General features: G+C 35.6%; 1 protein-coding gene across 1 annotated transcript in view; it reads left to right on the top strand.

The window, feature by feature from the left end:
• The window catches only part of OTOGL (otogelin like), an 86,552-nt gene that overhangs the window by 3,695 nt on the left and 69,436 nt on the right, over window positions 1-13,421 (top strand). Inside the window, exons 5-13 of the mRNA XM_085307636.1 lie at window positions 555-760; window positions 3,421-3,551; window positions 4,102-4,208; window positions 6,424-6,530; window positions 7,248-7,373; window positions 8,079-8,187; window positions 8,437-8,483; window positions 9,899-10,044; window positions 11,617-11,740. Coding sequence (XP_085163762.1) covers window positions 555-760; window positions 3,421-3,551; window positions 4,102-4,208; window positions 6,424-6,530; window positions 7,248-7,373; window positions 8,079-8,187; window positions 8,437-8,483; window positions 9,899-10,044; window positions 11,617-11,740 — 1,103 coding nt within the window. The remainder of the gene's footprint in view (window positions 1-554; window positions 761-3,420; window positions 3,552-4,101; window positions 4,209-6,423; window positions 6,531-7,247; window positions 7,374-8,078; window positions 8,188-8,436; window positions 8,484-9,898; window positions 10,045-11,616; window positions 11,741-13,421) is intronic.

A 13,421-nucleotide genomic window follows, 5' to 3' on the forward strand; every position in this document is an offset into this window, starting at 1 on the left:
CTTTCTGCATAAAACTTGTTACAGCTGAGAGGTTGAACATCTAACAATTAAACATCTCTACTTAGTATAGATAAGGTCCACACTAGACAATTCTAGTTAATCCCTATTGCATCCTGATACCATTTTGAACATGGCAGACTTTATTTGTGCTTGGTGTGTAGCTATATTTAATGTAAGACATATTCCTCTTACAACCAAATCTAGATTATTCAAAAATCTTAAGTCTGATATGTTACAATCTGGGCCAAAAACACTGCAGTGTCACAGCACTGGTGAAGTCACATATTGGGAATTGAAAATGGAGATGCATTATTTTATTCTAATAATGATACAACTGTTAGATGTATACAGTAGAAGAACGTTCACTTTTGATCGTTGATATAAAAAAAAATAGAAGAAAGGATAGTAAAAACATGACAGAATTGAGTGAAAATGACTATGCACCTGGAAAGAGGGTTTAAAGAATTACAATGTGATTTTTTTTAATGTGCTATTTTTCTAGCACTGACCTCATCACATCTGCGGTCTTTGAAGTTGGTTGTTTATTTTTCCAGATTAGTATTGCCTCAGACAGTTGGAAATGTTTTCCTTGAGAGATTGGCTGACTACATTCTGGTGAAAACTACCTTTGGTTTTTCACTTGCTTGGGATGGAAACTCTGGTATTTATATTAAACTAACAGAAGATCATAAGGGGAAACCTTGTGGCCTCTGTGGAAATTTTAATGGCAATAAATTCGATGACCTGATACTACAAAATAGTAAGTAAATAGCTGAGAAATAAATCCTTACCTTGTGAAAACAGCTTCCATATTCACTTTAAATATATCACTGTAAAAAGAAATATTCTATTTTCTACTGTGTTCTAGAAAATAGAATATCTGCTCTATTCTTTATCACTGTTAATGATGTTAAGGAGAAAGGTCTCAGTTCAGGAAAGTATTTATGTGTATGCCTAAAAGTCTTTTCTTGCTCAGCAAAGCGCTTGGGGTGTGTTTATTTTAGTTGATGAAAATGCCTTCAAATAATAAATAATAAATAAATAAACAAATACTTGTGGTTTTCTCTATGTTTAAGGGTGGGGAGAAGAAGGAGAGAAGAGCCAAAATATCCGTGTTTGGAAAAAGTATAATCTTGAGTCATTTGTTTACATGATCATCATAAAAATATTAAAGTATTAGTCACAGCTGTTTCAAGGAAGCTTCTTTTATCTGTTTGTTCCTGAGTTGTAGCCTGGGCTTCCTACTGCCCTGTAGGATGAGGACTTGCCCAATGTCACAACATTTTGTGACAAAGTTGTGATTTTGTTGCAATGAAGGAAGAGATGATTTGCTAATCTAGTAGAGTATTAAGTAGTCTTTCTAGTTTTATATAGTGAATATTTTATAGGAGCCGTTGTAATTATCTACTTACTGATTTTTATTTCTTCAAGCTTTCTGCGCTTGCTTTCAGCTCACAACTGATGTGGCCAAAAAAAAAGAACACCTTTGGAACTTGAGGGAAGTTTTTCTCAATCTCTGAAAATAAAAATAACAGGACTAATTCTACTGTTTCCATTAATTGCTGAGAGAATCTAGTTCCTTGCCCTTGCATATTCTTAAGTCACAAAAGTTACCTCACAGTAATTCCCCCCCCACACACCCACCTTTTGATAGCCAAGTGCTTTTTGGCTTTTTGAGTGATGAACGAAGCAGTCTAGCTATTTTTGTGGAATCTTTAAATTTTTAAAGAAAAATTTCTCATCTCTTCTATGATGAAAGCAGTACTTCCTAGTTTCAGGCATTAACTTCTGCACACCAGAATACAGTATGTTTAATAATGAATTAAAGCTGTTAATTTAAAATAATGGAGATATACGGAGTTTTGAGGAGATAATGAGTTTGCATGCTGTCTTAAAAAATATCTTTGAATTTTCTGTCTATTACAAAAGACTTAGTATTAACACGTCTCTTAGTTTTTTTCCATTTCCAGAACTACATTTCTTCATCATCTTCATTTTTTCTAATATTTTTCTTCATCAGAAATGATAGCATTCTTCTATTGTACAACCTAGAGTATTTTAAACTTGAAGCACTTTTATAACGTGGTGATTCTGACTCTTGACTCTGTTCCTGAAAAAAAGACACAAAAAATTCTGGTGTCTTCACAAGAATAGACTGCTAAATCAAAATATTTCTGAATTACAACATTTGTGTAAGTGTTTCCAATATAAATCATCTAGGATGATAAACTGCTAAATACGGTAAAAGATGGAAAAATATAAGAATGCTGCAATGTTAGTATTTATGAATGCTCTGTGTATGCATTGCCCCAAATAAAGTTGTTGAGAGGCACTTAATACTCCATTTCAAAATATAGTTTTAAAATGAATTCCTTTYCCATTTCCTTAATCTTCATTTTTAAATGTGTTAGGCTATATCTGTGTATAGAACTATTTCAAGCACAATGATTTTATTTTACAGCATTTTTGAGGATTTAGAACTTTTTTCATGCCATGTCCAAATGAAAATAAAATACTTTTGGTGTTTTTGCAGAAGCGGAGTTTTGATCTAGAAGAATCTCTTGACATAATTCAACCTTTTAAGTTCGAGAAGGGTTTTTTAATGTAAAGAAATTTTCAACTAGAGAGGGAGAAGTTTTCATTCTCTCTAGAACTTACATTGAATAGATTGGTGGCTAGGATATTAGCTTTGTGTATTTGTGGAGATCCAAGTAGAAATATCTGATTATCGGGCTTTGGAATTTTTCACATTCCAGAGTGTGAGTGTGCTAGAAAAAGGTTAGCTTAAGTTTTGGATAAGATAGATTTGTCCAAAAACTGTAGCTGATATCATGTCAGCATCATATCTCCTGATCATGTTGAATAGCATAAATATCAATTACTGTAATGTTCTTCAAGGTGGAGGAAATTCACCTTTTTTGCCATTCCTAAGAACTTAAAGAAAATTGATATTTAGATCTTGGTGCAAATATATGCAAATTCTGTGTTTGTTTCCATGCTGATAACTTTATTTTACATTCTTGCATGTTCTTCAACTTTTTGCCATGACTTAAAATCATGGTGCAGTGCTTCAGATCTCATTCAGTCATTCTCCCATCCTCATGCTCTGAGGAGAGCTGTGTGTGCAACATTGTTTTTGTCCTAGGGCTTTTCTGCAGTGGGGAAAAGGAGGAAGATAGCAGTGCTAAACAACCTTTGTGAAACATGATGAAAGACTTGAATTGTTTTAAAGAAATGCATTTTTTAAGTATATATTGTCCTTATTTGTATATTTGCTATGAAATTTCCCTGTCAACATCCCACAAGTCTGCATATGAAATAATGAATACACTTAAAAATGACCACAAACTCCTGAGAGGTCTTTTGTGTTTGTGTTGCCAACATTTTTTTTCATGGCTGTTCTTCAATATTTTCATGCAGTAGGTGAATATACAGAAGACATTGCTGAATTTGCAAATAGCTGGACTGTGCAAACCCCATACGAAACAGCTTGTGTACCTACTGCCTCAGATTTTTCCAGTCCTTGTTCAGCTGATGCAGAATCAACTGAGGCAAGTTAATCATGTAATTTATTTATCTTTTTAAGCTTAATTGCCTTGTGACAATACAAGAATCAGGTATGCATTGAGGTTTTGAGAAAGAAAAGATTCAAATCAGGATTGTTGGTAAGGGCTTTCAGAAATCTGGCTTAAAGCATAAAGACTCYGATAGGATGTGCCAAGTGGCCAAGGTCTACTGGCAGAGCTGTTCACTGCTGTATTAATCTTAAGTTCAGTTTCAAGTCCTGGTGCCTTACACCTTATTATTTTGGAAATAAGAAATACTGCAGGAGTAATATGCTCAGCTCCTGTATTAACATGAAATGCTTTTTTGTCATTTCATGTTCTTTACTGCTAGACAGTTTGGGAGCAGTGTATCCAGTCAAGACAGTCTAGGCAGAGAGGATAACTTATGGAAAGAAAAATGGAGGAAACAGTTATGGGATTCTCAAGTTTTAATGGGAATATAGAAGATTCCAGATTAGGGAAAGAAAGCTAAAAAGAATTATGCTTGTTCAGAATGTGTTTTCTAACTGTTATTTATCTGATTCTTAATATACAGGATGTATTTTTCAAGTGCCAAGTATTCCTACAGTTTCCTTTTCTCAGCTGCCATGAAAGCATAGATCCATATTCTTATATTTCTAGCTGTATGAATGATCTTTGCAGGTAAGAATGGAGTTCTCGTGTATTTATTTTAGCTATACAGAATGAACGCCTACTCCTTTTTTTTGAGACAAGAACTAGGTGACATCATCGAATGAAGTTAGTAGGAAACAAGTTCAACATAAAAAGGGTGAGGAAGGTTTCACTCAATGGATGGTTTACCTGTGGAACCAAAAGCCATAGAACCTGCCTGCCAAAGGGTATTTTGATTGATAAAAGTTTATATGGATTCAAGGAGAGTCTGACAAGTTCATGGAAGAATGGAAATTCATGGAATCTGTAGAGTCACTAAAGACAAGAGAGTCGTTAATCACAGAAAACTACATCAGAAGGTCCTGAGTCAAAAATATATGGAGAGTTGCATGATACTAGGGGCACATATTGAAGATGCTTGGGGTGCCAGACCACTTTTCTGATGTGGTTAGACTGTTTTTATGACAAAAACATAACAGAGCAAACACTATGATTCAAATTAGTAGATTTTTTTCAATATTGTTTTATTTATGTAAATTCAGAGATGTCAAAAGAGATTTCAACGCTCATTGGCTTTGGTGGGAGTTGCACCTCCAGGTGCTGAGGTTATATTCAACCTACTGTTTTTCCCTTAGCTCCAGGCTCCCATTCAGTTAATGTTGGTCATTCAGGATAAACTGGTGCTCCAAAGGGTAAATGAATAAATGACTGGACAATATATCACTTCTATTTTTAGTGAAGGCTTTATAATTAATAAATAATTGTCATAAATAATGGGTATTATGTTGGATACTGTTACAGCTTTCTGAAAGTATCACCAATTTATTAAAAAACATGTAGAAAGGATCACAGGACTGAAAGGAAGAATCATTCAGTAGCACTCACTACACTCGTTACTTCATTTCCTATGAATTTTTAATAAATTTTTAATTTTCAATTTCACTGTCAAGTCTAGTTGGAAGAATCTGTATTTGTAGACAAGTTTTCAAAGTATTCTTACTGGAGCTGGTGATATGTACATTTATTTTTCTCAAAGGAGAGGTAGTGATGAGCTGCCTCTGTAACTCAGGAGCTTATTGTGCCTTTTCTTTAGCAAAAGAAGAATAATGAAAAGCAAGTTTCTGAATGTGACCTTGGATCACTATCATGGTGCTAGGGATTTGATTTTTGTCAGCATGAATGTGTGTGTTGATGGGAATTGTGTGAATATTGAAAACCTTGAAGAAAGTTTCTGTGTCTCAGAACCTCATTAATTTAGGCTTATTGTGTTTATAAAAGAGACCTCTCTTCTAGTGGCTTAGTGTCAGTTTAGGAAGTTTCTTGTGGGTCCATAATATGTGCCAAGTATTATTTATATTAAGACTCATTTAATTGGATTAGATAGGAGAGCTGGAGAAAATACGATCACTGTAAAAAGGAGTGTAGTGGTGTTCAATTTGATAACAGATGTGTTGAAAGCAGAATACAAATGCTCTAATATATTCTTGAGACTATTAATTTTGGAAGTTTGATTTTGTGTGTTGAAAAGCAAGTAAACTCAGCTGTTCTGTCACAGTCACGCTTATAATAGAAATGCTGTGTTATGACTAGTTCATTTTGGCATCAAGTCCTTCACAGTGAATGATGGGAGTTGATGGACTTCCATAGTAATACAAAACTGGTGGTGTCTTATCTGATGCAACTCACCTTTGAAAAACATTTCAGTTCACCTAAATAATTATGATTATCTCTTTACTTGATACTGGCCAAAGGACACTGTATAGCTTCTTTTGTAGATACATACTAAGATGCAAAATGAGTTGTCCAAAGTAACACTGGAAGTCCCTGAGCATGTCTCTAATATTCAGTGGATGATGTTTCTGGTGTTGAGCACTTCACTGTAAGGTCAGGAGTCTACCAATAGGGTTCTTGGGGTTCAGCAGGGTTGTTAAGCTGTCAGTTGTCTTTGTGAGAAGATCATGTTTCTCATTGTAAGCATCATTTATCTTCTTTGTGATAAATTAGTATTTTTGTTCGTTGTGGTACTATTAAAATGAAATAACATAATCTACATTGTTACATCAACTAATAAAAGCAGCATATTCAATATAGCTAGTCTTTATTCACAGTATTTTCTGTATTTCATGTGCACCTTTCTGAATAAGCAGTGTCAGCTATGTGCTAAGTATCCTGTGCAGTGTCCTGTAGCAGATATTTGTTGATGGGATTTGAATYCAGTAATTACTCGCTTGTTTTATCATTTCAGAGTGGATGATGATGAAACATACTGCAGAGCAGTGACAGAGTATGCTAGAGCATGCTCTCATGCTGGGTCTCCTGTGCGTGACTGGAGGGATGACTTTCCTGGCTGTGGTAAAATTCATGTATTATTAAAGCTTACCAGGTGACCTTTGAAATACTCCAAGTATCGATTTCATGTAATTCCATCTTGACAACTATAGGAATCAAACCTGACACAGACCAGCCAGCCTCACTATTGCTTTTGAACAATAAAGTCAATGACTTCTTAGAGGAATATTTTAATTCTGCTGTGATCTGGTCTAGATCCATGCAAAATTCATGCTTTGGCAGATTATTTGAAACTTTGTGTGTGTTGATCATATTCTAAGATGAAGAACAAATATCTGTGGGGATTTGATGTTACTCCTCTTCCCAGCTGACCTTTGAGCCTCTACTGKCCCCATAACAAAACTAGAATAGTGTATCCTGGGCCCAAGTCTTGTCTCCTTCTGGTCATTGCTGCCACATGTCAGTTGCCATTCCAACTCAAGCACAAGACTTTGAATTGTCTGAGATACGAGCATGTGTTCCTATTCCACCTCCCCTTTTACAGGAACTGAAACTTCTTTTGGAGGGGTGATGGAAGAACTTGATAAAGAAGACTTAAATACTGATGAGAGATTTGCTGCAATTTATCAGTTACAACTCCTTCAGACAATTCATTGTAACTGATCTGAGTAATTATCTGTACCAGAAGTGTTGCACAACTGTTCATTTGCAGAAATAGAACTTCTCCAATATGGCAGCAGAAACAGCACTAATGTCCAATGTAATATGTGTTTGTTCTAGCTGAAAAGTGTGAAGAAAGCTTTGTACACCGTGATTGTATCAGCTGTTGTCCGCCAACCTGCACCTTTGAAAAGGATTGTCTTGGCAGCAATCTGCACTGCTTAGATGGCTGTTACTGTCCAGATGGTAAGTAGTGTCAATTTTATGTGAAAAAAATGTACAAAGCTAATGTCCAGCCTCATAATAAAGTTATCAAAGTAGACTATGTTTAAAATTAGAAGTCAGAAAAAAATTGATTTTTTGTTATTTTTATGGTAATTCTTCCTTTTATCATATTGTAAACACTTATTTAGAATATGAAGTGTGGCTCAGAATGAATCAGTTAAAATCTGGAGCCATCATTAATGCTGTCCACAATGAAGATGTTGCATAGGTTTAATCCATTTTATTTGAACTATTCCTAAATGTGTTGAGATTTTACTTAAAAAAAGAATATATCTTTTGCTTTGTGTGGGAAAACTGTCTTTCTGAGACATGTACTTAATAAAAATTAAGGGCTGCACTTTATATAGTCCTGTTCTGGCAGGACTAAAGACTGTGTCATCTCAGCATCTTTCCATTTTCAAGTCTGTATAATTCTACATATTTTAGGCAGACTTTGTGCACTGAGTAACTATTCAGAGTGAAAACTGCTTTGAGAGGTTTTCTCAAAACCATTTATCACCCTGAACTCTCTGTACACAATAGATGATTCTTCCTGTTGGTTCCCAGTTAAAACTGGTGAGCTCACCTTCTGGCAGATTTGAATGTTTGGGTCAGATAGGGGAACAACAGTGATCTGGAGTACGTTAACTTGTTCTTGTTCTCATTTATTAACTTCCTTCCCAATAGGTCTCATTTTGGAAAATGGAACTTGTATCTCTGTGTCGAATTGTCCTTGTGTTTATCATGGAACTGCCTTCCCTGTAGGCTCAAAAATTGAACAAGAATGTAGCAATTGGTATGTGAAAACCTCACATCTGTGTTCCCTCTCTCTGTGACTGCTGTCCATGTTTAATTTAAGATCATAGTCATGCTTGTATTTTAAAGAACAGTTAGTATCTCTTTACAGTCTAGGTTCTGTGTGTGCGTGTGCTAAAATACAGTACTATTCTAAGAAAAGGTGAATTCAAGACATGAATGGGTTCAAAGACCTTCGTTTTGTGAAAAATAAGAACACTGATTTTTTTTCTGTGATTTTTCTTTTTAGTATTTGTATTGGTGGCATTTGGAACTGCACTGATCATGATTGCCCAGGTATCTGTATGTTCATGATTTTTCTCTCTCAGAATTAAATATGATCTAAGAGTCTGGGAGGCTAATTTAAGAATAAAGGATAGGCAGATGGGCACTAAAAGCAGCAGCTGGCTAGCTGGAGTCAAGCTGTTAACTATGTGATCATTACCATCTTATGTTTTCCCATTTGCTTCCCTAATCTGTTATGTTGCATCCACCTGCTGCCTAATATTCCCTATTTAAACTCTCTGTCCTTCAGGACAGGCAGCTTATTTCTACCACTTATGTGGAGGGCCAGGTTTAAGGGTCTTCTGACTTCTGTGTGCAATTTTAATGCAAATAATAATAAGAGAACATCGTTTTGATGATTAGAGTGTTGTGTTTGTGAAACAGCAGTTAGAGTTTAAATATAATCCAAACCTTTAAAGATTTTGTGTCTGTATAATGAGTTACACAAAAAAGCTTACCACGTAGTCAAATAGTGAAACTCCCTTGGCAGTTCTGTACCTTAGAAAACAGTACGATGAAACCTGTGAAAGAGAGACAAGATTTTTCACTTAAGGGACCCCACCTGAGTGAGGTAGTTAACAAGGAGCGGATCTATAGAGTAAAGCAGTTGGCAATGAGGACCACTCCATATTGTTTTTGTGTGTTTTTTTGGGGGTGGTGATGGCGGTGGTTCTGACTAGTGTGGCCTGATCTTAGAGATTAAATGCCCTTAATAGAGGGAGTGGCTTAGGTGTGCTCCCACAGAGTGTTTCCTGGTGCAGTTGTAGCCAAAAGATTCCAGTTTATGTGTTTTGGCACTGCCCTGTGATGTGAACCAATGTGCAGTAAGTGGGGATGCAGAGGAGAGTAGCTTCAAGAGAGTGCTTCTGATCCAAACCGAAACACTGATAGAGAGGCACCTGAGAACAGGGATCGTCTAAATTTCAGTACAACCCATCTACTTAAACATGCCCTCTTTTATGCCAATGGAAACAAGTAGTGTCATAGTACACAGAAGGAAGGACAAAGAAGCTTATTCTCTCATTCGTACTTGGTCATGCCAAAAGAAGATGAGGAAAAGATTCTAGGAAATGTTGAAGTTGTAATAAGAGAAAATTCTTGTTGTTCTTTAAATCTCTCATGTGTGCTAGAAAAGTCATGACTCAAGGGCATCTCATTTTATTAGAACCAAAGGATGCTGCACATGGGTATGTACAATGTGAGATGATATCCAAGGGAAATAGGTGTATATAACATATTTTATTTCCAAGTGCTGTAATAGCTAGAGAGATTAAGGACTAGATTATAGGCTTAGAAACAAAGGAGAAGTTTCTTATTTATCTCTTGTCCATCACTTATAAAGTAATAATACATTCTTACACAAATGAAAATTCTTTTTTATTTTTTAAATTATATATTACAATTACTGAACGTTTTTCTCTCTCAAGCTGAGTGCTCCATCACAGGTAACTCTCATTTCACAACATTTGATGGTCGTCATTTTACCTTTCTTGGGATTTGCCAGTAYGTTTTGGTAAAAGGCACTGGGAAAAACAAATTCACAATTACTTTACAGAAAGCACCTTGTGGACAGGTAAGTCATGCTTTTATTGAACACTCATGACAAATAAGTGCATACGTATTTCAGTCAGTCTTTTATAGGTGACACTGTAAATTAGCAGGGTATGTTTAATATGAAAAATTTCATAAACTGAAACAGTTTAACAACTTTCCATGACTGTCTGTATTGCTGTATGTTATTTTGATTATAAATAATGCCATTTGTAAAATTAATTGCATCTTTACAGGGGTTAAGTCTAAGAAGTTACTTGTGCACATTAAACAAGTATWTACATCTTTGGTTATAGTACAAACAGGTGTCTTAGGCTTGACAAAAGTTCTTGCTGGAAGGATTGCCAGTTAGGCAAGAGACTTTTTTTAATAGCTTAAAATATTTGATATATTGCAGCATATTTAATTTGTTGTAATAACACATTTTAGGAAATGATAAAAGAGACTACCATATATATTAATATGTTGGAAAGCATTTTGATAAGTATTCAACACCAGGCCCTATGAAAAGAGGTGCTTATAGAAGGTGTCCATTTCCAAGACCATTTTATGCTGTTAGTCACCTGGGTGCTCAGGAGAAGAGTCTCTGGGTTTGTGATTTGGAGCAGCCCATGTGCTGAGTGCTGGGATGCTCAAGCTGGTCAGCAGGGAGTGACTTGCTGGATCTGCCCTGCTGCAGGAATGTCTCTCGGAACTCTTCAAAAGCTAGATTTTGAGCTGATGCCTGTGCTTTTGTTTAGGCACCACCTCCTTATGCATAGGACTATTGAGATTCCTATTTCTGCATTTCAAATGACTGTAAGCATGATATAGTTGATTAGGTGCCACTGAGAGACAAGAATGCTGCTGAACATGSTCATTAGCACAACTCTAGATACTTTGGAAAGTTTCTGTATGAAAACATAGGGGTCCAAGGAGTGTCAAATGCTTGCTTTAAGCAAGTTATATATGAGTTTTTATCTCGTATTTAGATTTATAAATTCTGCCTGTGTTCTGCCTTTAAAATGAGGATTGTGAGTTAGTTTACATCTCAACATTTTTTAATAATCAGATACTTGTGAATTATTTTAGTGTAATTCTGGATAAATTATATCCTTTTGTCTGTAGTCACAGAATATGACTATGGTTCAAGGTGGAGGAGAAGCCCCTTCATGTGTGTAGTAGTTTCTTTCTGTTGCATTGCTGGGCTTGGGTTCTGGTTCCAGCAGCTTGATATATCTGTATTCAGACTCTTGCTGACATGTTGGCTAACCCAGCAATGAGAAAAATCCAAGGTGGCCATGCAAGTATGGCCATTTCAACCTAGTATGAATACTTGGGGTCTCAGTCTGCTTGTTATTGGACTCTCATAACAGCTAAAATGTATTTCTCTCACTTTTACCTTCATATGCAGTATGTTACGATGTTCTGTGTTCAGTTTTCGATATTCGGTTTAATATTTTGGCAATAATTTGCAACTGATTTACCTGATGACAGCTCTGGTATTTCCTTTTTGTACAACTGTTTTTTTTTCTATTTGTGTTTGTTTGTTTGACTTCCATGCTGTTATTAATGTCTTTGCCTGCTTTTGATGTTAAAATTTATTTTTGCTCAGAACTTTGACCATGCCTGCATTGAGTCTATAACACTAGTTCTTGAAGACGATGTGAACAAACAAGTAAMTCTTGCAAGAGATGGTCGAGTCCAAATTGGCGCTAACCAAGGTTTTAACCTCAATGGTAAGAAATGTTTCTTGGAATACAAATTGTGCACTGGTACAATCACTTCGAATAACCTTAGACTGGAAATGTATTCTTTCACCACGACAAAATAGAGTCCCCATCATGCCTCCTCATTTCTTTGCATTTCCTATCTTACAGAGTACCTAAAAATTCCACTYGTGTTGTTTGTGTGTATTTAGGGGGAGGAAGTAAGAAAAAGAAGGGAGATGAAAAAAGGTTGGGAATTGTCTTGATGCTGATGTTAAGGTCCAGTTTGATTAAAGTTTCTTGGAATATGTGATATGGAATAGAACAAATACCCTGTGCTCTAGGGTATTAGTCTTGGTTTCAGTGTTGACTTATGTTGTGAATTAAGGCAATTTATGTCAAATTTTTGGAAAAGGATAGTACAAGTAATCAGCCTTTACAGAATGGTTTAAAATTCAGCACTGGAGGTGGAACTGATATTGCCAGATTTTTGTGTCTCATACTGACCAGCAGTGGATTCTTAGTCAATTCTTTGTCCCTTTCTGAAGGGTAGAGTGAAACTTCCCTCTTCCTTTTCCAACCTCTAGCAATTAGCAGGTTAGTAAGATCTGATATGGTTGTCGTGGCCATATCTTTTCTTCACTGAATTAGCCCAGTCCTGGTTCTGCTTTTGGTATTCACAGCTTCCTATGGCAATGAATTTTATAGTTCAGTTGAACTTTTAGTTATGTTAAAAGTTCTATTTGATAATTTCATTCTATGTCATTTGTGTCAATCCTTATTCACTTTCTTGTATCTTTTCACAGTCCATGAGAAATATAATGTGTGACAAATATTTTCGTGTTACATTCTTGGTAATTGGGCATTTCTATAAGAACTTTTGCCAGCTAAGAAAACTTTTAAGCTTAAGTAAGCATTTTATTTGCCTCTTTGCATTTGTTTGTTCAGCTGAGTATGTGTTTATATGTACACACCCACATCAATCCACCTACACACGCACTGATATGTATTATCTATCGTATATGTAACATATACACACATACACACACATACATGTATATCTTTGTATAAAATGCATCTATATATGCTGACTGCAAAGGTCAACCTGACTTAAGCCTGCAACTGCAAGTAACCCAACCACCATGTATACAAATAAATGAAGTGACTATGAAATTTCCATTTCCTGGCATAATGGATTTGTTGGGAAGGAAAGTTGGGAATCGCATAGGGCTTTAGTTTACATACAACTTAAGGAAGGAACTGGGCTGGTGTCCTATCAATAGTAATAAGATAAAACCTTCTAACTGAAGATTGCAATGCACCTTATGGACATCCGTTAATTAATCTTGTAACATTCCTGGGGGCTAGAAACAAGTGGTTTCTTGACTTCTCATTGCCAAAGGCATGTTGTTGCATTGCTTTCTTGTCAAAAAACTAGATGTGAGAGCGGTTTTTGCGTAACTCACAGGTATAGAAAAGTGAGACATATTTTTATTGTTGACAGTAGGACACAAGTTGCAATTCTGGATTTGTGCTGCTAATAATATGGATATGTAGTCTTAAACATAGAGATAGAGAATGAGCAAGGTTACATGGAGACAGATAAGGTTGTACATAGTTTTTCATTTGATTTCTGAGTTTTCAAAATCTTTTCTTTAATGGGTGAACTGGTGGAACCTGAAAGCTGAATTTCAATGACTTTTTTTTTTTT

Source organism: Rhea americana, unplaced genomic scaffold (genome assembly GCF_003343005.1).
Source record: "Rhea americana isolate MKP2758 unplaced genomic scaffold, rheAme1 scaffold_260, whole genome shotgun sequence".
NCBI lineage: Eukaryota > Metazoa > Chordata > Aves > Rheiformes > Rheidae > Rhea > Rhea americana.